Here is a 27,853-nt window from a genome sequence, read left to right on the forward strand (position 1 = left end):
ACCTACTTTCCTCATTAACAAACATAGCACACATTTTTGAGTCATCTGCAAAACTGGTGGTGATACTTTGATAACCTCCTCAAACTCATTAAGAAAAATAATTATTAAGAGCAGTGGAGAATGGAATTCCCCACCAAAACCCCAGTCTGAACTGTTCTCTTTAATAACTGCTCCCTCTTTACTCAATTTTAACCAGCTACCAATCCATTCCACTATCTCCCCAGTGATACTATTTTTTTCTAACAGCATTTCATGCATAGCTGTCAAAATCTTTTGGGAAATCTAAGTAGACAAGATCCAGTCAGCCTTCTTCTGCCACTGCTTTAATCACTTCTTCAAAATACTCAAATCACGTGAGCAAGAAATGTCCTGTGCCTCCTAAAGCTATGTTGGGCACCCACAAACACTGAGGTACTCTAAGTTTAACATTGGTATGGAGGTTTTCCATTGACGCTAGGTTTGTGAAGTGTAAATCCGATGTTGTAGGAAAACACTACAAATATTCTGTGAAACAAAGAGTTAATCCCCGAGTTCTGCAAAATTGGAACTCGTACAAAGGGATTTATACATCCTGGTGTTACCAGAAGATCAATGGAGATAGAGCCTTTTTTGGCTGGGTCTGAACAAGACCTCTCAAAGCTATAGACTGAACAGCACCAGCATAGGTGTGTTATGAGTCTTGGAAGAGAAGAACTAACAAGTAGGAACAGCCTTTAAAATTATTTTTTTTAAAAACTTTTCTTTCTTTGCCTGTAATAGTGTCCCTAATTAATAAGACTACCCCTCCAAAAAAGGACGAGGAGTTAGCAAAAAAATAGGGACAGAGAGAAGAGGGTGTGTGTGCATGTGCGTGGGTAGAAGACAAACAGAAAGATAGAAGTACAGAATGGGGGAAGTCCACGAAGTGGAGTGACAGAGCCACACACACACACACACAAAATTAGTGAAGGAGTAGGAAAGAAAAACAAAATGAAAGAGATAGAGGGAATGACTTTTTCTTGCAGAATTATCAGTACCCTGAGCTAAAGTGACTCAAGAAGTGGAAAGTTTTTTTGGGCAGATTCAGCCCAAAATGTTTGAGAACTTGTGAATTAGATAGTTTAATGATATTTATTGTCAGGGTTGGACATGTTTCTTAAGATTGTAGTGAACTCTTAAAGCAGGCTTAAAGATATAAAATACATCACCCTGTTTAGATATTACATAAGCTCAGCAATCAAGATTATGTTGTCTTGTGACACACCACCACAGTTAACAAGCCGTTGGTGGTTGAACAGCCCCAGCAATGAAATCATCCTCCTCTGTACACCATTACACTACAGAGCTTGAGTGAACATTAAATGCTGTATCAATGTTTGTCATTTCAACAGATAGCTCTATTGCTTACAGATCATAGGTTGTCTAACAATGCAGTTATGTAAAATTTACCAAAAGCTAAAGTAGTAAACTTAACTATTTTAATATTGCTGGCTTTTCCCAGAAATCTGATTCTTAAGGCAATATATTTTTATAATGTATAGTTTTACTCTTAAAAACACAAATATCCACCAGAAAACAAATGGAATCCTCAGAGCCAAAACTTCCCAACCAGGAAAACACTACGCTACCAGGGAAACATCTTTCCAAATTAACTTTACCTTTCAATATACCAATCTTACTGCAATATGGTTCTAGTTTCCCTCCATTTTGTAGCTTATTTCTCTTTCTTTGTTGGGTTGTCCTCCCTTTCCAATTCAATGTCAAAAGGCTGGGTAGACAACACATTTGCAGACCTCTGCTAATGCCATTCTTGAGCCAACAACTGGAAAGGGCATGAGAACAACATAACCAAGGCTTTCCGCTGTGCATTTATTAGTCCTTGATTTTCCTGTCCATTAAAATTAATTGGTGGGGGGCAGAGGAAGAGAATCACACGTACAAGCAGAAAAACCCAGCCTACAAGTCTAATTTCACCTCGAGGGAACGCAGTCTAGCTAAGATTGGAGACTCTCAAGAATGAGCCCACGTTCCATCAGTGACATACACATCTATTTAGTGCAACAAATGAGCGCTGTCATTCAAAATAATTGACTTGTCAATATGAAGGATAATTGCTTTCACAAAATTAATTTGCTATTCCAGGCAAAAAAGCTAAAAATTAAACACTCAAATTAAAGAATGCAGCTATAACCATTTCTAGCCAAAAAAAAGCTCAACAGATTTTTGTTACCTATCCACCAGAATTATTTGAGAATGCCTAACAAATTTCTATACAATCCAAGACTGACGCTCTCTGTATTCTTCCAGCTATGCTGCACAAATTGGACAAGTCAAATGACAGTCATCCTTCCACAGCAGTAAAACGACAGTCTGGTTCCAACGGAACCACTGTTTTGTGGGCCACTGCGACCTGTTGCTACAAGCACATCGCAGGCATTCCAATATTTACTATACGTTAAAGCTCTTGCAAATTTTATTTTGCAAATTGTGGAATTATGCCACACAATGTCTATTACTGATCAATTATTTTTTTTATAGAAAACTTCCATAACTTGCAGAAATTTGTAAAATGCTTGTAAATTGCGGGAAAGTGGGATTAGGCTGGGTGACTCGTTTCTCATGCTGACACGGACACGATGGGCCGAATGGCCTCCTTCTGTGCTGTAAATTTTCTATGATTCTAAATGTTGCCATCTAAATATTTTCTGTTCAACTTCAAAATAATTTGTCGGTACATAAACAGTTTACTGTGTATTCAGTAAGGGGGGGGTGGGACCAAAAAGGAGATCGACGCATGAAGACAAGAGGGCAAAGCTGAGGTACTAAATGAGAACTTTGCATCCATCTTTACTAATGAAGATGCTGCCAAAGTCACAGTAAAAGAGGAGGTAGTTGAGATACTGGATGGGCTAAAAATTGATAAAGAACAGGTTCTAGAAAGGCTGGCTGTACTTAAAGAGATATGTCACCCAGTCCGGATGGGATGCATCCTAGGTTGTTGAGGGAAGCAAGGGTGGAAATTGCGGAGGTACTGGCCATAATTTTCCAATCATCCTTTGATACGGGGGTGATGCCAGAGGACTGGAGAATTGCAAATGTTACACCCTTGTTCAAAAAAAGGTGTACGGATAAACCCAGCAACTACAGGCCAGTCAGTTTAACCTCAATGGTGGGGAAATTTTTAGAAACGATAATCAGGGACAAAATTAATGCATAATTGGACAAGTGTGGATTAATCAAGGAAAGCCCGGACGCATTTGTTAAAGGAAAATCTCGTTTAACTAACTTGATAGAGTATTTTTGATGAGGTAACAGAGAGGGTGGATGAGGGCAATGCAGTTGATGTGTATATGGACTTCCAAAAGGCATTTGATAAAGTGCCGCATAATAGGCTTGTCATCAAAGTTGAAGCCCATGGAATAAAGGGGACAGTGGCAGCATGGATACGAAATTGGCTAAGTTACAGGAAACAGAGAGTAGTGGTGAACAGTTGTTTTTCAGACTGGAGGAATGTATACAGTAGTGTGCCCCAGGGGTCGGTACTAGGACCACTGCTTTTCTTGATATATATTAATGGCTTGGGTGTACAGGGCACAATTTCAAAATTTGCAGATGACAAAACTTGGAAGTGTAGTGAACAGTGAGGAGGATAGGCTTCAAGAGGACATCAACATACTGGTGGAATGGGTAGACACGTGGCAGATGAAATTTAACTCTGGAGTGCGAAGTGTTACATTTTGGTAGGAAGAACGAGGAGAGGCAATATAGATTAAAGGGTACAATTCTAAAAGGGGTGCAGGAACAGGGAGATCTGGAGGTATATGTGCACAAATCATTGAAGGTGGCAGGGCAGGTTGAGAAAGCGGTTAAAAAAGCATACAGGATCCTTGCTTTATAAATGGAGGTATAGAGTAAAAATGCAAGGAAGTTATGATGAACCTTTATAAAACACTGGTTCAGCCACAACTGGAATACTGTGTCCAATTCTGGGCACTGCACTTTAGGAATGATGTGGAGGCCTTGGAGAGAGTGCAGAAGAGATTTACTAGAATGGTTCCAGGGATGAAAGACTTCTGGTACGTGGATAGACTGGAGAAGCTGGAGTTGTTCTCCTTAGAGCAGCGAAGGTTGAGAGGAGATCTGATAGAGGTATTCAAAATCATGAGGGGTCTGGACAGAGTAGATGGAGAGAAACTGTTCCCATTGGCGGAAGGGTCAAAAACCAGAGGATGTAGATTTAAGGTGATTGGCAAAAGAACCAAAGGCGACATGAGGAATAACTTTTTTACCCAGCAAATGGTTATGATCTGGAATGCACCACCTGAGACGGTTGTGGAGGCAGATTCAATCGTGGCTTTCAAAAAGCAATTGGATAAGTACTTGAAGGGAACAAATTTGCAGGGCTACAGGGAAAGGGTGGGGAGTGGGACTAGCTGGACTGCTCTTGCAGGGAGCCAGCATGGTCTCGATGGGCCGAATGGCCTCCTTCCGTGCTGTAATAATTCTATCACTCTACAATTCTACCGAAATATCTGAATTTCCTCAAGCAGATGAAATGACACCTTATACCATGTATTAAATATCGGTGCCACTGACTGATTTCAAACTCACTCGAGCTAGTTACTCTACCAAAAAAAGTGTTTGGAAGTAGTAGATGATTACCTTGGCTGCTTCTTAATTTTTACTTCTTTAGACTTGTCACTCAGTGTCTTTAAGCTGAAATTAGAGACAAGCAAGTATTTAATACTTAATAGGTACACATAGTAGGACAGTAATTGTTAAATCAGTACTTGAAGGGCATTTGATTTCATGCTCTGAGTTTGCAGACAATTTATTTTCCCACTTAACATAAGGTACTTGCAAGTCTCTAAGAAAATAACAGCGTGAAAGGGGGGGGGGGGCCCAAACCAACAGTTTGAAATTCCTAATGGTATGTAATTACTACTTAGAGGTCAAATAAACGACCAGTGCAAATATTTGCATGTGATGTTGACAAACTAGTATGCAGTCTTCCATAGTTCATAGGCATAGCAGGATATTGTATGCTTTCTACACACAAATTTCCAACTTATAACTTGTTTCCCCCTCAATTACTGACAATGTTCAGACAGAATGGCCGGTCATTTTTGATGGTACTGCCCTCACAAGGGGAAAGGGTTGTTTGAAGTTTCTTTTGGAGTGTCTTATCCATTGCTATCACTTAAACTGTACACAATAATAAACTAGACTTCTGCAAGGGTGGAAAGATGGAGACATGCACCAGTATCTGCCCACACAATTTGCAAATTTCAGCTCAGCCATTAGGGGCAACCTCAAGTTTCTACCCCAGAAGGAAATAAATCAGCAAATAACTGAAGTAGTGTGGGCAAAAATCACAAGGCAAGTCACCAACCACTCTCTCATCCAGGGAACCGAGTTCTTGTTTGGGGCGGGGGAAAGAAAGGGGAGGGAGGGTGTTCTAAATTGAGCGGAAAATAAAAAGGCTTGTAACAGTGAGACAGAAATAGGATTGTGCTGATGAAATGAGAGAATCATCCCGACAGCAACTCTCCTGCTGCCATACCATATTTTCTTCCTACTGTTACTACATTCGCCAAATGGGTAAAACACATACATTTATATAACATGAATATTATAATGGTGAAAGTTAAATGGTCAGTCTGTGTAACATAAAAACTGGTACAAGGGTAGATTGCAGTTTTTGACGGCATCTTCACTTGTCAGTGACCCACGTACTGAGCAGTTGTCCTGAGGGGGGGGGGGGGGGGGGGAAAGTCTGTTCCAATTGCTCTGCTCTCACATGACTATCATGCTGTTTTCAACTCAAGATTTGCACATCAAAACAGGAGGACCACGACCAAGTGCAGCTCGGCAACTCAAGTTTGAAATAATTAGGTATGTTTATCAGCAAAAAAAAAAACTTTCCGAACAGATGTTCGTAACTGTGCTGAAGACCAAGTATTTTTATTGTTGGAGCACTTTCCTGGTAACTGGAACGGGTGATAAACTTACAGAAAGTGAGCGGGTTTCGCAACCGACTCACGCGGCGCTTCAGGCACCGTCCTCTATATTTTAGGGTCGTGGCAACAGGCTCTGACACCGATAGTGACCATTTTTATTTAAATTATATATAAAAAGAACTCAGCGCTGATCTGACTGAAGCCGGTCTAAGTGCTTCCGTCGCTCCAGCAGAAAGAGGGAAGAGAGTCCCCGGCCCTGACTCTAACCCTGGGCCCTGATCCTGCCTCGCTTCGCCGCGCCTGCCTGCCCGCTCCGCTCCTCTCCGCTCCTACCCGGTGCTGAGGTCCTGCTGCGCGCTCAGCAGCCGCTCTTTGAAATTCTCAAACATCTTGGCGGCTCCTAACGCTGCCCAAGTGCGGGACTCGGCCGCTGTAAACAAGCCATCCGTGAGTAGAAGCAGACTCCCCGCCCCGCCCCTCACTGACTGACTGACAGACAGACAGACAGCAGGGGGGCGGGGCCAGGGGGACAAGCCCCGCCCCTCACTGACTGACAGACAGAGGGGCGGGGCCAGGGGGAACAAGCTCCGCCCCGCTTCTCCCACCACTCACTGACAGACTGACAGCAGGGGGGCGGGGCCAGGAGGGACAAGCCCCGCCCCGCCTCTCCCACCACTCAGACAGAGAAACATTTGCCTGAGGAAGGAGGAAGTCTCCGAAAGCTTGTGAATTTAAAATAAAATTGCTGGACTATAACTTGGTGTTGTAAAATTGTTTACAATTGTCAACCCCAGTCCATCACCGGCATCTCCACATCACTCAGACAGACTGACAGCAGGGGGGCGGGGCCAGGAGGGACAAGCCCCGCCCCGCCTCTCCCACCACAGACTGACTGACTGACAGACAGCAGGGGGCGGGGCCAGGGGGAACAAGCTCCGCCCCGCTTCTCCCACCACTCACTGACAGACTGACAGCAGGGGGGCGGGGCCAGGAGGACAAGCCCCGCCCCTCCACCAAACGCACTTCCGGCACTCAAGAGACCCCCCCCCCAGATTTTTTTTCATTTCAAAATACACTTTATTTCATAGAATTTAAAGGTACACACAGTTCAATGTAAATATCACAATTTCAAACCAGTGCAATTCAAACCAAAACACTACAGATCGTACACAAAGCGATTATTACAATTTAAATGCAGTATTTCTTATGACTCGCGGTGTACAGTACAAGGTGGGGTGGCCTTACACGGTGGCCTTTCCCCATGGAGCCTTTGCGTAGCTCACACCTCACCTCAGTGCGTCCCGCATCACGCAGTCCTGGACCTTGGAGGGTGCCAGTTGGTAACACTCCGTCATGGACCGCACCTTCAGCGGGAAGACCAGCAGGTTTCCTGCGGACCAAAGGGCCTCCTTCACCGAGTTGATGGTCTTCCAGCAGCAGTTTTTAAACTGTGTCGGTGTGCATCCCGGGGAACAGCCCGTAGAGCACAGCGTCCTGTGTTACCGAACTGTTTGGGATGAACTGGGACAGATACCAGCTCATCTCTCGCTACGCCCTCTGCGCGAAGGGGCAGCCCATCAGGAGGTGGAAGACGGTCTCCTCCCCGCCGCAGCCTCAAGGGCAGCTCGCGTTGGCGCTGAGGTTCTGTGGGTGTTGGAAGGACTCCATTGGGAGGGCCTTTCTCACCACCTTCCAGGCTATATCCTGGTGCCTGTTGGTCAGTTCCGGCGATGAGATGTTTTGTCAAATGGCATCAACCATCTGGTCGGGGAAGAAACTGATCGAGTCCACCCTCTCAGTTCCTTGCAGGACACTGAGAACGTTTTGTGCAAACCACTGTCTGACAGCCTTGTGGTCGAAGGTGTTTCTCCTCAGGAACTTCTCCACCTGGGACAGGTGGGGGGGGGTGCTGACGGTCCAGCTGGACGGGACGTCCTGCATCTGCTCGGCCAGCATGGCCAGACCCAGCCTTCTCAGTGTTGGCCAGGTAGAAACTCAGCACGTGTTTGCATATTGGGGCTGTACACTTATCTTGAGGCAGCCACACACAAAGGTGGCCATCAGGATCAGAGTGGCGTTGGGGATGCACTTCCCCCCTTTGTCTGTGGGTTTGTACATGGTGGCCCTGTGGATGTCGTTCTACCTTGGACCTCCAGACAAAGTGGAAGATAGCTCGGGTGACTGTGACGGCGGAGTTGTGGGGAATGGACCAGACCCTGGCCACGTAGAGCAACATTGCAAGTACCTCACACTTTATCACCAGGTTCCTGCTGGTTATGGAGAGGGATCACCCCACTCACTTACCAAGCTTTCCCTAGCAACCAGTGGCTGCTCCAGTAAAGTTGCAGCCGAGACCTAGTCCCTGAAGTCAGAGCCAATGTGCAGGTAACTCTCCTGTAGTGTGAGTGCAGTGCAGGTGTATCATCTTTTGTTTTACTCGGACAGCCCTGAACAGTGAACAGTTCTGAGGTTCGCGTCTGTGCTGAATGGTGAAAATTTATTGATTACATTTGATATGTAGTTTACCTATAACACAAGAGTGACTACACTTCAAAAGTAATTCATTGGTTGTAAGGGGTTGGTGGAGGGTTAAGTGTTGGCCAAGACAGGGGAGATCTCCCCTTTTCTTCTTCGAATAGTGACATGGGATCTTTTATGTCAACCTGAGAGGGCAGATGGGGCCTCGGTTTAATGTTTCATATGGAAGGCAGTACCTCTACAATGCAACACTCCCTCATTCCTGCACTGAAATGTGCAGCCCATATTATGTGCTCAAGTCTCTGGAGTTGGGCTTGAACCCACATCCTTCTGACTCAGAGGTGAGAGTGCAATCACTGAGCGAAGGTTGAAGGGGTGAATCATACTGTAGAAATCTCTGGAAAGCCCACTCAAAATTCACATTGTGGGGTTAAAACCAGGCAGGTGGCAACCCCACTTAAGTTACTTTTATATCAGTCTTCCTTTAATCTGGATACCGTGAGCCAGTTCATTTTATTAGTCCAAGTTTTACCACCGATCTGTGGAAAGTTAATTTAACAACATAAAAGCCAGGAGTTGGCACGTGGATTCTGGGCTCCTGGAATCGGAATAAATAACCGTTTAGGGTTAATCTCTTTTACTAAATCCAAAATTGGACAGATAATGAGTGGGATGGGAGAGAGTGATAGAAATGGTGTTTCAGGAGAACCCAAGTGATTCAGCTCATCTTTATTTATCCATCCAAAAGACCCTAAAGTTCCCCAAATGGGTCATTTTCAGGTTGGCTGGCCGTAACTTGTGGGGTGCCGCAAGGATCGGTGTTTGGGCCTCAGCTATTTACAATCTATATTAATGACTTAGATGAAGGGACCGAGTATAATGTATCCAAGTTTGCTGACAGTACAAAGCTAGGTAGCAAAGTAAGTTGTGAGGAGGACACAAAGAGCCTGCAAAGGGACATAGACAGGTTAAGTGAGTAGGCAAGTAGGTGGCAGCAGGAGTATAATGTGGGAAAGTGTGAGGTTATTCACTTCGGTAGGAAGAATAGAAAAACAGAATATTTTTTAAAGGGTGAGAAACTATTAAATGTTGGTGTTCAGAGGGATATGGGTGTCTTGTACACGAAACACAGAAAGTTAACATGCAGGTACAGCAAGCAATTAGGAAGGCAAATGCTATGTTGGCCTTTATCGCAAGGGGGTTAGAGTAGAAGAGTAAGGATGTCTTGCTGCAATTGTACAGAGCTTTGGTGAGACCACACCTGGAGTACTGTGTACAGTTTTGGGTCTCCTTATCTAAGGAAGGATATACTTGCCTTAGAGGCAGTGCAACGGAGGTTCACGAGATTGATTCCTAGGATGAGAGGATTGTCTTATGAGGAGAGATTGAGTAGAATGGGCCTATATTCTCTAGAGTTTAGAAAAATGAAAGATGATCTCATTGAAACATATAAGATTCTGAGAGGGCTTGACAGGATAGATGCTGAGCGGCTGTTTCCCCTGGCTGGAGAGTCTAGAACTAGGGCGCATAGTCACAGGATAAGGGGTCGGCCATTTAGGACTGAGATGAGGAGAAATTTCTTCACTCAGAATGTCATGAATCTTTGGAATTCTCTACCTCAGAGGGCTATGAATTCTCAGTCATTGAGTATATTCAAGACTGAGATCGATAGATTTTTGGACTCTAAGGGAATCGAGGGATATGGGGATCGGGCGGGATAGTGGAGTTGAGGTCGAAGATCAGCCATGATCTGATTGAATGGCAGAGCAAGCTCGAGGGGTCGTATGGCCTACTCCTGCTCCTATTTCTTATGTTCTTAATTGTTTCTTGATCAATTAGACGGTTTTTGCCTTCACCACTGTATCCGGGAGTCCATTCCATGTATTGATCATTCTTTGTGTGAAGAATAACTTTCTAATATCAATCTTAAACTGTCTTTTCTGGTTTGAACCTATGTTCTTTCATTTTACACTCACAATTTAGTTTAAAGCAATTTTTCAGATTTATTCTAACTATTTATGTACATCTGTAAGATTACCTCTCAGATGCCGCGTTGCAAGGGTGAAAAGCCCATGATTCTCTAGTCTTTCTCCATAGTTAAGACCTTTAACACTAGGGAGCAGCCGAAGTGCTTGAAACCAGAATTCAAATTTCTGACTGGAAGGTCACAGTGGGAATTTGGGAGGAGTGAAGCTGCCATACTGTTCCCAAAATGTACTGGAAAGACTTAGAAACTATGTGAGCCATAAAACTGGGCCACACATGTGAAAATTGGACTTCTGTTGTTGTCCTGATCATCATCATCTAGGAGCTTGTCCTTGAGAGGAGGTTGCCACTATTAGCTTCTGTCAACCGTTATGGAACAAGGCTTTCACATGTGCCTCATCAGCAGTAAGGCCCACGCTATTGAGGAGCACTTTTATGTTGTCATGCCATCTTGTTCTGGGTCTGCCGCATGGCTTCTTCCACATTGATAGTGATTTGGTGGTGAATGCTCAGGCAGGGTCAAAGGCGGGGTGGCGCATGAGGTTTCCATAGTAAAGGAGTTGGTAATGATCAACAACTGGAACAGTGGTAGTTGATCAGTCAGGTTACATTCAGTCTCATTTCAGATTTAGTCCTGAGGCTTAAGCTTTAGCAGTGTGTGAAACGATCTCGAAGAGAATCCATCGATTTGCCTGTTCAGTACTTTGGTGCATACTTACGTTTCTGAGCCATATTTAAACATTGTTATTACTAACGCGTTGTAGAGTCGTTCTTTGAGATTTTGACTAATGTTCGATCTCCGTATATGAGATAGAGAATTCAATGCGGAGCTTGGAAGTGTAACCTGCCTACGGAAATCTACTGGTAGTTTTTGTAACCATTTATACCAGCTGATAGGGTGGTTGGCCCTTTGTGGCAGATGGGTTTAGGGGTCCCATAGCCCATTGTACCGATGAGAACAATTACAGAATCAGCCATTTAGGCCTTCTTCATATACCCTATTGAAGCAGTACACCCGAGACATGTCAGCCGTCACCAGCACTGTACAGGACTGTCCACCTTGGTTGAACCTGCATTGCATAGCTTCGTCACTGGCCATTTTTCATTCAGCACTGCTAGGATGTTTGACCAGTTACGTACCAGAAAATTCAAGCAGGACAACAGAACTTATGTTGTTCAGATGAGATTTTGAAAATAAATGGAAAATGGTGGATGGGACAGAACTTAAAAGCAGAGAAAATTATTTATCAGCATTTCAGACTATTTGGGGGGAAACCTTGGTGTAGTACATGTTATAAATGTTACTATTAAGCTAAACTTAGCAATCAAGGGGTGAAATTCACAGAACAGCAGGGCTAGCAGGTATAAATGGAATTTTTAGAGGAGAATTTGAACCAGTGTGTGGAGACAATAAAAGATAGTTTGAAATTACAGTGATCATTCACACTCGTTCTGCTGCATCAACTCTATTCATTGCCAAATTAGGCTGATGGATTCTGCTCTTAGGGAGGAGTGGGTAGTCAGTTTGACTCAAAGCAGACACTGAAGTTAGGCTTTTAAACAGAGAGCTGTGAAAGCTAGACGCAGCGGGACAGTAAAAGGCTGCAACAAGCATGTAATACAGGAGATGGGAGTTAGAAAATTATCTTTAAGTCAAATAAGATGACTCACTGAAGCAGTGTGTTCATTATTTTTATATTGTCATGCAAAGACAAGTGGTATTGATGAAAATAAGTGAATCTGATCATAACTTTTGTCCTATATGTTTTCCTGCTGGGAAATAAAACAGCTAACATTTTGTATCTAGTCTCATCTCACCAAGTGCATGTTTGGTCTGCCTTTGAAGAGATTGAGGAAATACACGTGTGAAAGACTCGAGTTTTCAGTCCAGATCACATCCTTAGGCTATCCCCAAAGCCTTTCCACCATCTACAAGGCACAAGTCAGGAGTGTGATGGAATACTCTTCACTTGCCTGGATGAGTGCAGCTCCAACAACACTCAAGAAGCTCGACACCATCCAAGATAAAGCAGCCCGCTTGATTGGCACCCCATCCACCACCCTAAACATTCACTCCCTTCACCACAGGCGCACTGTGGCTGCAGTGTGCACCATCCACAGGATGCACTGCAGCAACTCGCCAAGGCTTCTTCGACAGCACCTCCCAAACCCACAACCTCTACCACCTAGAAGGACAAGGGCAGCAGGCGCATGGGAACAACACCACCTGCACGTTCCCCTCCAAGTCACACACCATCCCGACTTGGAAATATATCACCGTTCCTTCATTGTCGCTGGGTCAAAATCCTGGAACTCCCTTCCTAACAGCACTGTGGGAGAACCGTCACCACACAGACTGCAGCGGTTCAAGAAGGCGGCTCACCGCCACCTTCTCGAGGGCAATTAGGGATGGGCAATAAATGCCGGCCTTGCCAGCGACGCCCACATCCCGTGAACGAATAAAAATGTTTTAAAAAATCATACATGTAGATTTAGGGCAGTCCGAGTTAACGACCATAAAAGTATAATGTTCTGACCGTTTAAGGGAGAACTGACACCATTGAACCGGAGAATGTACCAACGTTGCACCTGAATTTGTAACATCTATGTAGTAATAGAATAATTTAAACAAAGATAAAGCAGTTGTTCCTAGCAGAAGGCATAGAATGTTAAGAAGAAGGCACCCAGAATTAGATCTTGCACAAATTCTAAGATAGTGTCCCTGCCCCTCTGTGTGCCTATCTACTATTCATTTCAGAGGAATAGTCTGTATTCTGAAGATTCAAATTATCTTTGGCTTCATGAATACTCACATTTTATGTGACACCAAAACCTCCAAAAACATGAATTTTTAATAGTACTGGACAAAATCTGTGGAACCAAGTCTTTCACAACTTGTACCACACCTATAAACTAATATAAGGTGGATTTTTTTAATTGCTTTCTTTTAACCCAGAAATAATGTTCTTAATGTCAAGTAACTTGACCATATCCATTGACCATATTTGTAACAACGTATTAATTTTCTTGTAACGTACAACCAAGGTATGGCCAAACTTGGGGATGATGGGACACAGAAAAATAATGCAATTCTTTACATCATGAAACCCACAACTCACTCAATTGTTGGGAGTCATTGATCTTCCCAATGCCACTTGGCAGATTTTCCACACCCAACCTCTACCCACTGGTAAATCTCTACGTCATCCGTGAGTCTAAAAATAATAAATGGCAACAAATCTACGACAGCTCTAACCTGATTGCCAAGAGCTTTTGATTATCCTCAAACTTTTCTGTTCGAAAATTAATTGCTGTCTGAGAGAATCACTACCATGTTATTAAGTGATTCTCACATTTTCTACATGACATGCATTTTAATTTTTTTTATTTCCTTACTGACAACAGAGAGGTTATGATACACAATTGTTTGAGCTTTTCATCCATATAACATAATTATCTTTCTATTGGCAGCCAACCAATTATATTTTCTGTGAGATGTTGCAGGTAATTGAAGTATGTGGTTTTGTTCAAACTCTTAATGAATACTGGAGATAAAAGATATCCATAGTTTGATTTTCAGGGAAATCTAGCTGTCCATTTGATTTAATTGGTGGGTTCTGTTTTACATTTTTTTCTTAGGTTATCTGCACTTTTACTGTTTGTACATTTTTGTGCCAGCTTGGGACAATTCTACAAAAGCATTATTTTATCCCAGCAGCTATTCATGCAAATTTTTTAAATGTCAAAATTTTTGCTCAAAGTGAGAGAATTGAAACTTGTTTTATCTTTGCTTCTGGTGTCAACAACTCCCAAACTAGGGAAGATAAAACTTGCTCTTCAGTGCTTGAAAATTGTGTCTTATCCTTTCTACGTCAGTGTGACATTTCCATTATCCAAACGAGCCATCCTTGTGGCCTTTTTCAATTAAAAATTTTGATTCAGTGGTAATTAATGTGGAATTATGAACAAATGTACGCAGTGGACTCATGCCCACTAGAAACAAGGTTGGGACTGACCCAACTCTTTTCATACAGATCTCTCACAATTGTCAGAGAAATGAATATTCCATCCCATCAATCAAGGTTAGATTTAAACCCAGCTCCCAAAACTGAACATCCCAGTGTTCAATAACAGGTGCACCAAGATCCCCCCACCCTATTTATCTCATTGAGATTATTTATCTTACATAAGATTTTTGAGACACATCCATCACATTTCAGCTGTACACTTTGTCACACGTGACCTTACAGAGGAGCCAGAGATTTACAAACAGTTGCCAATCTACAGAGAAACTTCACCAGCTACAGAAAGTACCTATTAAATGACCTCAGGTTGTGCCTAAGAATGATTTACATCAAATTACCTCAAGACATGGAGATTTACTGTAATTAGAACTTGTGAACTGAAATGGACATGCAAGGCTACACAGAGTTCCCCATTAGCATTATAATAATACATTGTACATTACGTGGTATCATGTTCCTGTCATTATTAAAGAGTGTATCCTTCAACTTACTTTAAGCAGTTGCATAGGATGTCCACCAATAAGCACTAAAAAGAAAATGAGCTTAGGTTTATGTAGAATGCATAGTTACAATTCTGTACCAACTTGGGTTGAGTTCTATACATTTACTATGACTCAAATTCTTAACTTACAGCCACTTGTGATAATTAAAATAACACAGGACCCTGACACACATTTAATTGCAGTTCATAACCATTCCCATACTGTGGGATCATGCTGTAGTTATGGCAGTATTGTTAATTTTATGATAGAGCAATGAATGAGATTCTGGGAGCTGAGGCAAAGGTGTAGACTGACTTGAATCTAGCTGCAAGTCACATAATAAAATTTGTTTCCATTAAAGTAGCAGATGAATGAATTGCCAATCTATTTCTAAGAACACGAAGGCTGGAGTAAGAAAAGGCCATTCCACTGTTCAAGTGCATTCCATCCAGAGTTGTATTTAATTATTCTATCATGGATTACATCTAGCCATCACCTGCACAAGTTGATCCCCTACTTTAAGGAACAGTTGGATCTTTCCCCTACCTCCCTGGAAAAAAAAATCAAGCAGTATTGTTTCCAGGACAAATTAAGTGAGGCTGAGATTCCAGTGTGAAGCCTCGCTAGCAGTGAGCAGGTGTTGGAAAACTAGGGGCTGAAGAGTCACAGCTGTGTCTCCAACTAACACTTGCCGCTGGTGAAGCTCTACACTGGGATCCCAGCTTGCCTGCATTTGCTCAAATATCGCTATAATCCTCAATCCCTCTTCAGTCAGCTGTGGTTCAGTTGATAGCACTCTTGCCTCTGAGTCAGAAGGGAATGGGTTCACAGTCCTAATCCGGAGACTCGAGCACAAAATCTAGGCTGACACTCCAGTGCAGTTCTGAGGGAGTGCTGCACTGTCGAAGATGCTGTCTTTCAAGATGAGATGTTAAACCGAGGCCCTGTCTGACCGCTCAGGTGGACGTAAAAGATCCCATGGTACTATTTGGAAGAAGAGCATAGGAATTCTCCCCAGTGTCCTGACCGATATTTATCCCTCAACCAAAAGCTAAAAGCAGATTATCTGGTCATTATCCCATTGCTGTTAATAGGATCTGGCTGTGCGCAAATTGGCTGCCTCGTTTGCAACATTACAACAGTGACTCTACTTCAAAAGTACTTCATTGGCTGTAAAGCACTTTGGGACACCCTGAGGTGGTGAAAGGTGCTATATAAATGCAAGTCTTTCTTTCTCATCAGGTATCAATACACTTCCTTTTAAAGCTATCAATTGACCCCAAATAATTGCGTTCAGTATGAGTATATTCCATATCTCCACAATCATTTGGGAAAAATGTTTTCACTAGGCCAGTCAGTCTAATGTCACTGGTGGGAAAACCACCACAGATCATTGTCAAGGACAAAATTAATTCACACTTGGAGAAGCATGTGTTAATTGTATGATTTATATTAATTAGTGTTAATTGTATTCAGGTGGTGGGTATCAACTGGGGACTCTCTTGCATCCTTTTTATAGGAGAGCTTAGCTAGGGTCTGTGTGTAAGGGGAATTTCTGTGAATAAAGGCTTGGTAGTAGCTAAAGACCAGGCTCTAGTATTCTAGCCTTCACCACATGGCTATCCAATTTTAACAGCATTGGTTAATAAGGGACAGCCAGCACAGATTTGTTAAAGGCAAATTGTTTCTGACTAACCTGATTGAGTTCTTTGATGAAGTATCTCAGATGGTTGTATATCTGGACTTTCAAAAGGCATTTGATAAAGTACCACATGACAGACTTATTTGGAAAATAGAAGCACATGGGATTAAAGGGATGGTGGTATCTTGGGTATGTAATTGGCTAAGGGAAAGGAGGCAGAAAGTAGTGGTGAACTGATAGTTTTCTGACTGGAGAGAAGCATGCAGTAGGGTCCCCCAGGGATCGGTATTAGGAACATTGCTTTTCTTGTTATATATAATTGGCCTGGACTTGGGTATAGAGAGTACAGTTTTGAAGTTTGTGGATGATACAAAACTTTGGTGATGTAGTAAATAGTGAGGAGGATAGTAGCAGACTTTGTGTGGAAATAGACTGACTGGTGAAATGGGCAGATACATGGCAGATGACATTTAATGCGGATAAGTGTGAAGTGTCGCACTTTATGAGGAACAACATGGAGAGGCAGTATAATCTAAATGGTACTATTTTGAGGGGGGTGCAAGAGCAGAGGGATCTGGGGGTGGATATTCACAAATCCTCTTCACAGTTTGTTAATAACTATCCTAATTGTTATGAAACAGCATATTCTCCAATTCGCCACGAGCAATACTATGGGAAATCTAGTAATACATAGAAATTTGTACCTAACATTCACTTCCTGAATGTGTTGCACTTTTTGCCGTACCTTTTGTCAGAACTGGAAGAAATTAAAGATTTAACAGTTTTTAAGTAAACACAGAGCCAGGCAAAGGGGAGAGGAAAGAACAAAAGGGAAAGTCTGTGATAGGATGGTGCAAGACAAAAGGAGATGGTAATGGGACAAGTAAAGAAACAAAAGATGGATGTAAATGGCAACAGCAGAACCATTACCAGTACCTGCTGTCTGGAAAGAATGGGAGCAGTGGTCATGATCTGAAGTTATTGAAATCAATGTTGAGTCTGGAGCCTTCTTTTGTTTCTTTACTTGTCCCATTGCATGGGGATTGAACGAACAACTTTCTGAATCAGAGGCAAGAGTACCACCACAGAGAGAAGGCTGACACCTCTGAAAACCCTAGGGCTTGAATTGATATTCTTCCAACAGCTTCATAGCTAAAGACACATAACAACCCTCATAACACCCTTATTTAAAAAGGGTAGTAGGCAGAAGGCTGGAAATTATAGACCAGTTAGCCTAACATCAGTGGTGGGTAAAATTTTGGAGTCTATTATTAAGGAGACAGTAGCAGAACATTTGGATAAACATAATTTAATAGGACAAAGTCAGCATGGCTTTATGAAGGGGAAGTCATGTCTGACAAATTTGCTTGAGTTCTTTGAGGACATAACGTACAGGGTGGATAAAGGGGAACCAGTGGACGTAGTGTATTTAGACTTCCAGAAGGCATTCAACAAGGTGCCACATAAAAGATTATTGCTCAAGATAAAGAATCATTGGATTGCGGGTAATATTCTGGCATGGGTGGAGGATTGGTTATCTAACAGGAAGCAGAGAGTTGGGATAAATGGTTCATTCCCGGACTGGCAACCAGTAGCCAGTAGTGTTCCGCAGGGGTCGGTGCTGGGTCCCCAACTCTTTACAATCTATATTAACGATTTGGAGGAGGGGACCGAGTGTAACATATCAAAGTTTGCAGATGATACAAAGATGGGAGGGAAAGTAGAGAGTGAGGAGGACATAAAAAACCTACAAGGGGATATAGACAGGCTGGGTGAGTGGGCGGAGATTTGGCAGATGCAATACAATATTGGAAAATGTGAGGTTATGCGCTTTGGCAGGAAAGATCAGAGAGCAAGTTATTATCTTAATGGCGAGAAACTGGAAAGTACTGCAGTACAAAGGGATCTGGGGGTCCTAGTGCAAGAAAATCAAAAGGTTAGTATGCAGGTGCAGCAGGTGATCAAGAAGGCCAACGGAATGTTGGCGTTTATTGCTCGGGGGATAGAATATAAAAACAGGGAGGTATTGCTGCAGTTATATAAGATATTGGTGAGGCCGCAACCTGGAATACTGCATACAGTTTTGGTCTCCATACTTAAGAAAAGACATACTTGCTCTCGAGGCAGTACAAAGAAGGTTCACTCGGTTAATCCCGGGGATGAGGGGGTGGACATATGGGGAGAGGTTGAGTAGATTGGGACTCTACTCATTGGATTTCAGAAGAATGAGAGGCGATCTTATTGAAACATATAAGATTATGAAGGGGCTTGATCGGGTGGATGCGGTAAGGATGTTCCCAAGGATGGGTGAAACTAGAACGAGGGGGCATAATCTTAGAATAAGGGGCTGCTCTTTCAAAACTGAGATGAGGAGAAACTTCTTCACTCAGAGGGTAGTAGGTCTGTGGAATTTGCTGCCCCAGGAAGCTACATCATTAAATAAATTTAAAACAAAAATAGACAGTTTCCTAGAAGTAAAGGGAATTAGGGGTTATGGGGAGCGGGCAGGAAATTGGACATGAATTTAGATTTGAGGTTAGGATCAGATCAGCCATGATCTTATTGAATGGCGGAGCAGGCTCGAGGGGCCGATTGGCCTACTCCTGCTCCTATTTCTTATGTTCTTATGTTATAAGCATAGCTCAGAATTTTCAGCATGCCAGTTTCAGCATAGGCACTGTGGAAAAAACTTCCAGTGTATGATTTAGGCAATCTGTGCAACATTTCAAGAGTATATCTTTGGTCAGGCTATAATGGTGATTGAGTTTGTTTATCCAGATGACTTGAAAACAACTTCAAGCATGAACTTAAAAATGTTTTTTCAGGTACATTTAGACAGTTAAACTAGTTTCAAGTACTTATTTTTACTTGAGAGCGAACAAACCTGATACAGGTTTATTATGAGAAAGGCTGAGATAGAGGGGGAGAAACACATGTAGAGAAATACAGTCAATGTGAGTGAGGGCGAGAGGCATAGAGAGAATGTATGGGTGAGAGATATAAAGCAACAGATTTAATGAAGGAAAGACATGTATGTGGAGAGAAACTGAAAGATAAAAATCCTGTGAGGGACACAGAAAAAAGGAGAGAGAAACAAATGAGAGTAAGTCAGACATAAATGCAACTTTAATCAGCAGCATGTTTTAAATGGCCATGTTCTGCCTCTTTCAGCCTGCTAACATTAAAAGAGGCTTGCAGCTGGTTGCTATAACATCTGAATATAGTCAGAAGGACTCAGATCATTGATTTTAGTTTGGATTAAATTGCAGGTAACTGGAGTATTTGACAGCTGTATGAGCAGCTGTTACAATAATCATCTAGAAGCTTCCTTCACTTTTAGACAGGTTGAGAGAGGCAGAAGACTAGCACTTTAAAACATATTTTTTTTCTTAAAAGTAAAGTTTCATGGTATAACACTCATACCATGATAAAGTATAATGTCTTCTGACTCACCATAAATAATGCCACAGGAAATCCACAAGAAATATGTTAAAAGTTTTCAAGAAGTACATGCTATGCTTTAAATGTATTTGTAGCACAACAAAATCTGTCACACTTACCTAATTAGCTCAAATTTTCCCGGGAACCAATCAAAAATACTTTACCATATCTCTCACAAATTTCTATCTTATCCTACAGTCTTGAGCAATGTCATTGGAGAATCACTAGTAACTTGCAAAAAGTATTTCAATCTACACACAACGTTTCCCAGTTCTTTTTGGAAATACAGAAAGTTTTGCACCCAGAACTCTAACTTACGTCAGGGGCCTGGGGTTTAGGTTTGGCTCTGTTTATGCTCCTGATGTGGCTACCTTCTGGCTCCCAGGTCCACTAATGGCTTTGCGAAGACGATTTGAATTTTGGGCTGGGGCTGGCAACGCAGGTAGGTTTTGCAATGGGGAGGGGAGACCGGGTGAGGGGGTTGATTGGGAGAGGGAGGGAAGAGGCGATCTGGAGGGAAGGGGGCAATCGGGAGGGGAGGAGGTGATTGGGAGAGGGAGGCAGGGAGTCGATTGGAAGAGAGAGGGAGGAGATCAGGAGGGGGGCAATCGGGAGAGGGAAGGAACGGGGGCAGCGATGGGGATGGGGGGCCGAGCCAGCGATCGGGGGGTGAGTGGTGGCCGACAGCAGCCCGTGGCTTAAAGTGGAGCTAGGAGGAGCACTCCTGCGCCTCACAGCTCCAAATTCAGGTAAGCACTTTTTAAAAACTTACCTTTTTTTGTGGCAGTATTTAGACCTGGATTTCCTGAACACAGCCAGCCTGGTTATGGCTCAGAATGTACCTACAAATGCTGTCCACCATATTGGATGCTTTGGCGCCCTTTTTACGCCTGTAAAACGGGCACAGCGTCATTTAATTTGTAGGCCCATAATTTGAGATAAAATTATTGAACGTTTAGAAATGCATGAGTTAATCGACATGGATTTGTTAAAGGCAAGTCATGTTTGACAAATATAAATTGGGTTTTTTTTAAGACGTGACCAATTGGAATGATAAAGGAGATACTGTAGATATGGTGTACGTGAATCTTCAGGAAACATTCGATAAGATGGCTTTAGCAAGAGGCTTGTTGGAAAAATTCAGGCATATGATATAAAAAGAAATGTAACAGCATGGATAGAAAGTTTGGTGATGGACAGGAAACAAAAGGGATGTTTTGATTCCTACCTACCTGGCAGGAACAGGGAAGGCAAGCAGTTAAAATTGCTGTCGAGTACTTACTGCTCAGTCCCCACCGGCAGCCATTTTAACCATGCAGTTCTTTAGTCGGCCAGAAATTGGTGGGGCCTCATGAATACATGCAAAAATTGGAGTCCTATGATACAATTAGGATTCCGTCGCCACTTTAACACGTAATCATGGAAGTCCTGACAATGCCCAACCTGCCAGTGAAACCTAGCAGGATTGGTCACTCATTGCCACTGAAGTAGTATTTAAAGAGGGACTCAGCTGGAGATAATTGGATCTATGATGCCATTGTGCTGTTTGGATTGCATGGGCAGTTTCCAGCTTCCTGATCGCTTCTTTCTGACAATTTTTGCCTTTCCTACCCTCAGTAAGCTCTATCTGCTTATCATGGGTGGTATTATTGCTAGTTTCATTTGGATGGAGGAAGAGGAGCAGCATCAACATCAGTATCCAGCACGAGCAGCAACTGGGTCAATTAGATGAAAGCAGGTGAGGAGGAGCTGCTAATTATATGAATAATTAAAAATTATAATTCCTTGGGATGTGAGCGTCACTGGCAAGCCGGCATTTATTGTCCAGCTTGGGTTGTCCTTGAGAAGATGGCGGTGGGACTTCTTGAACTGCTGCAGTCCATGTGCCACTCGCCCCGTCTACCCAATTCCCATCCTAAATTAAAATTGGGGTGAAACAATTAGGGTCAATGTGTATTTATTGGATTGGAGAAAGGTTGGAGGTGGTGTATCCTGGGATCAGTGCTGAGTCCACTTTTGTTCTCATACTGTATAGATGATTTAGCCATTGGGAGCATAATGTAGAAATTTGCTGACAAAACAAAAGTATGAGGTTTCTCAAACTGAAGATGACTGTAAAAAACTTTGGTAAGACATAGACAGTTTAGCAAAATGGGCAGACGAGTGGCAGATGCAATTTAATGTTGATAAATGGGGTAATACACTGTGGAAGGAAAAAACAAGTTATGGGAGTATGCACTGAATGGAAAGATGCTAAAGGAAGTGGTTGAACAGAGACACCCCTGGGTTCAAATACATCATTCCTTGAAAGTGTGATTTGTACATAGATAAAGCCATAAAAATGGCTAGCAGCATCTTGGATTTTGTAAGTCAGTCCAAGAGTAAAGGGGTAATGATAAATTTGTACAAAACATTAGCTAGGCCACAATTAGAGGAATTTGTGCAGCTTTAGATGCTCAATTATAGAAAGGGCAATAAAGTCACAGGGAGTATAAAGCATGGATTCACCAGGACGATGCCAGCGATGGGAAATTATAGTTATGAGGAGATACCAGAACTGTTTCCACTGGAGCAAAGAAAACTAAGAAGAGATTTAATAGAGGTTTCTAAAATTATGAAGGGCTTTGATAGTATGAACAGAGAATTACTATTTCTTCTGGTTAGGGAGTTAATGATAAGTGGTCATCAATTTAAAATTGTCACTAAGAGAGTAAAGAGAGAGGTTAGGAGAAATGTATTTATGTGGAGAGTTATTGGAGTGTTTTTTTTATTCATTCATGGGATGTGGGCGTCGCTGGCAAGGCCTGCATTTATTGCCCATCACTAATTGCCCTTGAGAAGATGGTGGTGAGCCACCTTCTTGAACTGCTGCAGTCCGTGGGATGAAGGTTCTATCACGGTGCTGTTAGGAAGGGAGTCCCAGGATTTTGACCCAGTGATGATGAAGGAATGGTGATATATTTCCAAGTCGGGATGGTGTGTGACTTGGAGAGGAACATGCAGGTGGTGTTCCCATGCACCTGCTGCCCTTGTCCTTCTAGGTGGTAGAGGTTGTGGGTTTGGGAGGTGCTGTCGAAGAAGCCTTGGCGAATTGCTGCAGTGTATCCTGTAGATGGTACACACTGCAGCCATGGTGCACCAATGGTGGAGGGAGTGAATGTTTAAGGTGGTGGATGGGGTACCAATCAAGCGGGCTGCTTTGTCCTGGATGGTGTCAAGCTTCTTAAGTGTTGTTGGTAGCTGCACTCATCCAGGCAAGTGGAGAGTATTCTATCACACTCCTGACTTGTGCCTTGTAGATGGTGGAAAGGCTTTGGGGAGTCAGGAGGTGAGTCACTCGCTGCAGAATACAGCCTCTGTAGCCACAATATTTATGTGTTTGGTCAATGGTGACCCCCCCAGGATGTTGATAACAGGGGAATTTGGCGATGATAATGCTGTTGAATGTCAAGGGGAGATGGTTAGACTCTCTCTTGTTGGAGATGGGTCATTGCCTGGCACTTGTATGGAGCAAATGTTACTTGCCACTTATCAGCCCAAGCCTGGATGTTATCTGAGGAATTACGAATGGAACTGAACACTGTGCAATCATCAACGAATATCCCCACTTCTGACGTTATGATGGAGGGAAGGTCATCGATGAAGCAGCTGAAGGTGATTGGGCCTAGGACACTGCCCTGAGGAACTCCTGCAGCGATGTCTTGGGGCTGAGATGATTGGCCTCCAACAACCACTATCACCTTCCTTTGTGCTAGGTATGACTCCAGCCACTGGAGAGTTTTCCCCCTGGTTCCCATTGACTTCAATTTTACTAGGGCTCCTTGATGCCACACTCGGTTAAATGTTGCCTTGATGTCAAGGGCAGTCACTCTCACCTCACCTCTGGAATTCAGCTCTTTTGTCCATGTTTGGACCAAGGCTGTAATGAGGTCTGGAGCCGATTGGTCCTGGCGGAACCCAAACTGAGCATCGGTGAGCAGGTTATTGGTGAGTAAGTGCCGCTTGATAGCACTGTTGACGACACCTTCCATCACTTTGCTGATGATTGAGAGTAGACTGATGGGGTGGTATTTGGCTGGATTGGATTTGTCCTGTTCTTTGCGGACAGGACATACCTGGGCAATTTTCCACATTGTTGGATCAATGCCAATGTTGTAGCTGTACTGGAACAGCTTGGCTAGAGGCGCAGCTAGTTCTGGAGCACAAGTCTTCAGCACTACAGTGGGATATTGTCGGGGCCCATAGCCTTTGCTGTATCCAGTGCAGTTAGCCATTTCTTGATATCACGTGGAGTGACTCGAATTGGCTGAAGACTGGCTTCTGTGATGGCGGGGATCGTGGGAGGAGGCCGAGATTGATCATCCACTTGGCATTTCTGGCAGAAGATGGTTGCAAATGCTTCAGCCTTGTCTTTTCACTCACGTGCTGGACTCCGCCATCATTGATGATGGGGATGTTTACAGAGCCTCCTCCTCCCGTTGGTTGTTTAATTGTCCACCACCATTCATGACTGGATATGGCAGGACTGTAGAGCTTTGATCTGATCCATTGGTTGTGGAATCGCTTCGCTCTGTCTATAGCATGCTGCTTCGGCTGTTTAGCATGCATGTAGTCCTGTGGTGTAGGTTTACCGGGTTGGCATCTCATTTTTAGGTACGCCTGGTGCTGCTCCTGGCATGCTCTTCTACACTCCTCATTGAACCAGGGTTGATCCCCTGGCTTGTTGGTAATGGTAGAGTGAGGAAAATGCCGGGCCATGAGGTTACAGATTGTGTTGGATGCCTTATGGATGCCTAGTTTTGAGCTGCTGGATCAGTTCTGAATCTATCCCATTTAGCACGGTGTCCTCAGCGTGAAGACGGGACTTCGTCTCCACAAGGACTGTGTGGTGGTCACTCCTACCAATGCTGTCATGGACAGATACATCTGTGACAGGTAGATTGGTGAGAACGAGGTGAAGTCGGTTTTTCCCTCATTTTGGTTCTCTCACCACCTGCCACAGGCCCATGTTCCAGCTCTGACTTTCAGGACTTGGCCAGTAGTGGTACTATTGAGTCACTCTTGGTGATGGACATTGGGGTCCCCTAACCAAAGTACATTCTGTGCCCTTGCTACCCTCAGTGGTGCTCAACATGGAGGAGGACTGATTCATCAGCTGAGGATGGGCAGTAGGTAGTAATCAACAGGAGGTTTCCTTGCCCATGTTTGACCTGATGCCATGAGATTTTATGGGGTCCAAAGTCAATGTTGAGGACTCCCAGGGCCACTCCCTCCTGACTGTATATCACTGTACCGCCACCTCTGGTGGGTCTGTCCTGCCGGTGGGACAGGACATACCCAAGGATGGTGATGGAGGAGTCTCGGTCATCGGCTGAAAGCTATGATTCTGTGAGTATGGCCGTGTTAGGCTGTTGCTTGACTAGTCTGTGGGACAGCTCTCCCAATTTTGGCACAAGTCCCCAGATGTTAGTGAGGAGGACTTTGCAGGTTCGACTGGGCTTAGCTTTGTCATGTCCGGTGCCCAATGGTCCGTCTGGTTTTATCCTTAAGTTTATCACTTTTTGTATCAGGATCATACAACTGAGGTGGCTTACAGGCAGGAGTTAAGAATCAACCACATTGCTGTGGGTCTGGGGTCACATATAGGCCAGACCAGGGAAGGATATCAGGTTTCCTTCCCTAAACAACGAACCAAATGGGTTTTTACGACAATCCGGTAGCTTCATGACTGATACTAGCTTTTCATTCCAAATTTTATTTAATTAGTTGAATTTAAATTCCCCAGCTGCCGTGGTAGGATTTGAACTGACAACTTCAGAATTATTAGCCCAAGCCTCTGGATTAATGGTCTAGTAACATAACCACTATGCTACCGTACCCACAGGAATGATTTGCCCCAGGGAATGGCTGAGGCAGTGACCATTGCATCTGTTAAAGAAAAATTGGTTAATATTTGAAGCAGAGCAAGATTGAGGGGAGAGACCAGGCTAGTGCGATTAGTTTTGGATTGCTCTAGCAGAGTGGGCACAGAAACAATGGGGGTGATTTTAATTTCAAGAATAGGTGGGTTGGGGGCGGGTGGGAGTTGAAAACAGTTGTTTTTTGGGTCGCGACCGCAACCTGGCTTTATTTCCGGGTTTAACGTCGATGCGGAAAGGTGCAAGCTTCCCACTGGGAATGCCAAGTCCAAAAATTTTGCGGTTGCAACCCAACTACTTTCAACTCTCACCCGCTCCCAACCCACCCGTTCTTGGGGTTTAAAATCACCCCCATTGGGCCAAATGGCCTCCTTCTGTGCTGTAAACCTCTATGGTTCTACTTTCCTATGGCATAACACTATTATCATTATAAAACAGCATATCATCCAACTCACCGTGACATATACCATAGGAGATCTGCTCATAATATTTTTTTAAAATGTCCCATGGTGAGCACATGACAATTAGTATATTATTGATCATGTAGTTGCCAGGCACTAATTTACATGGTCCCAACCCAATTCGCACTCCGCAGCGAGCTTCCTCCTTCCTCCAAACCCAAGCACAGTACAGATCTCCCATTTCCTCTGAACGGCAGCCCACCTTCCTACCTTGCCCTATCTCTCCCAGTCACCTCCTGCCACCGCCTTCTCCTGATCTGAACCCTTCCTGAGCTCCCTGCCCTCCGCCCATAATCAGAGAGACAAAATTAGTCTTTTGGCTATTATTGGATTGGAGCCCTAAATCTGTCTCCAGGCTGCCATTGGAGATGATAGGAAAATGGGAATGAGAGCGACTTAAGGAGACAAAGACTTTGAGAGGTTTATGGCAGTGGTAGATACGCAGCACGGTGAGAAAACGGGTAGGCAGAGACTTACAGAAAAATGGAGAGAGAAAAACAATGAAAAAGAGTCTGAAACAAAGGGAGATTGAAGGGCAGATTTTATTCCACCCCCCCCCCCTCCCCAACCATCTCGCAGGAATGGTACAGGCGGGAGGTAAAATGGTAGGGCAGAGTGTTTGTGCCACAATCCTAACGTGTTCCCGCCCAATACCATTTTTACTCACCTGAATTCAGGCATGAGAAGGTCAACTGCCCCAGAGGAGCAGGGACCTAATTTAAATCACGGCCTGATGACATCATCAGGACGCGCATGCAATTTTAACCAACCAAGGCTCCAATTTCGCCAGCAAAAGCGGGGGCTGCACTCCAGGGGACTATATGGTTCGCCGGCCGCTTTGGCCCCTGCACCCCCGATTCCCGCCCCATGTTAAAATTGGCCCTTTAGAGACAATAAACTCATTGAGAGAGTGAAAGAGTGCAAGACAAACAGAAAGACAGAGAATCATAGAATCATAGATGGTTACAGCTCAAAAGGCCATTCGGCCCATCGAGCCCACGCTGGCTCTTTGTAAGAGCAATCCAGTTAGTCCCATCCCCTGCTCTTTTCCTGTTGGCCTGCAAATTTTTTCCCTTCAGGTATTTATCCAATTTCTTTTTGAAAGCCATGATTGAATCTGCTTCCACCACCCTTTCAGGCAGTGCATTCCAGATCTTAATTACTCATTGCGTAAAAAAGTTTTTCCTCATGTCGTCTTTGGTTCTTTTGCCAATCACCTTAAATCTGTGTCCTCTGGTTCTCGACCCTTCCGCCAATGGGAACAGTTTCTCTTTATTTACTTTATCTAAACCTTTTATGATTTTGGACACTTCTATCAAATCTCCTCTCAACCTTCTCTGTACTAAGGAAAACAACCCCAGCTTCTCCAGTCTATCGACGTAACTGAAGTCCCTCATCCCCGGAACCATTCGAGTAAAAGTGAAGAAATGGGGCCACTTAAAGATAAGTGGCTACATAAAAGGGCAAAGAGCCTTCAGTTT

The 27,853-nt window shown here is 43.6% G+C and overlaps 1 protein-coding gene and 1 long non-coding RNA gene across 5 annotated transcripts in view; one reads left to right on the forward strand and one right to left on the reverse strand.

The window, feature by feature from the left end:
• The window catches only part of LOC137336829 (dysbindin-like), a 225,916-nt gene extending 219,472 nt beyond the window's left edge, over positions 1–6,444 (reverse strand). Inside the window, exons 1-2 of one of the 2 annotated variants that reach the window (XM_068001691.1) lie at positions 6,273–6,441; positions 4,642–4,695 (exon numbers count right to left, since the gene is read on the reverse strand). In XM_068001691.1, coding sequence (XP_067857792.1) covers positions 4,642–4,695; positions 6,273–6,328 — 110 coding nt within the window. In that variant the 5' untranslated portion in view covers positions 6,329–6,441. Of the gene's footprint in view, positions 1–4,641; positions 4,696–6,272 lie in introns of both variants that reach the window. The other variant, XM_068001692.1, reaches the window with a different exon arrangement.
• Positions 5,788–27,853, forward strand: part of LOC137336855 (uncharacterized) — a 202,253-nt gene continuing 180,187 nt past the window's right edge. For all 3 annotated transcript variants that reach the window (XR_010966598.1, XR_010966596.1, XR_010966597.1), the window contains exon 1: positions 5,788–5,874. This is a non-coding gene — a long non-coding RNA (uncharacterized lncRNA). The remainder of the gene's footprint in view (positions 5,875–27,853) is intronic.

The sequence above is a fragment of the Heptranchias perlo genome, chromosome 2 (assembly GCF_035084215.1).
Source record: "Heptranchias perlo isolate sHepPer1 chromosome 2, sHepPer1.hap1, whole genome shotgun sequence".
NCBI classification, from domain to species: Eukaryota; Metazoa; Chordata; class Chondrichthyes; order Hexanchiformes; family Hexanchidae; genus Heptranchias; species Heptranchias perlo.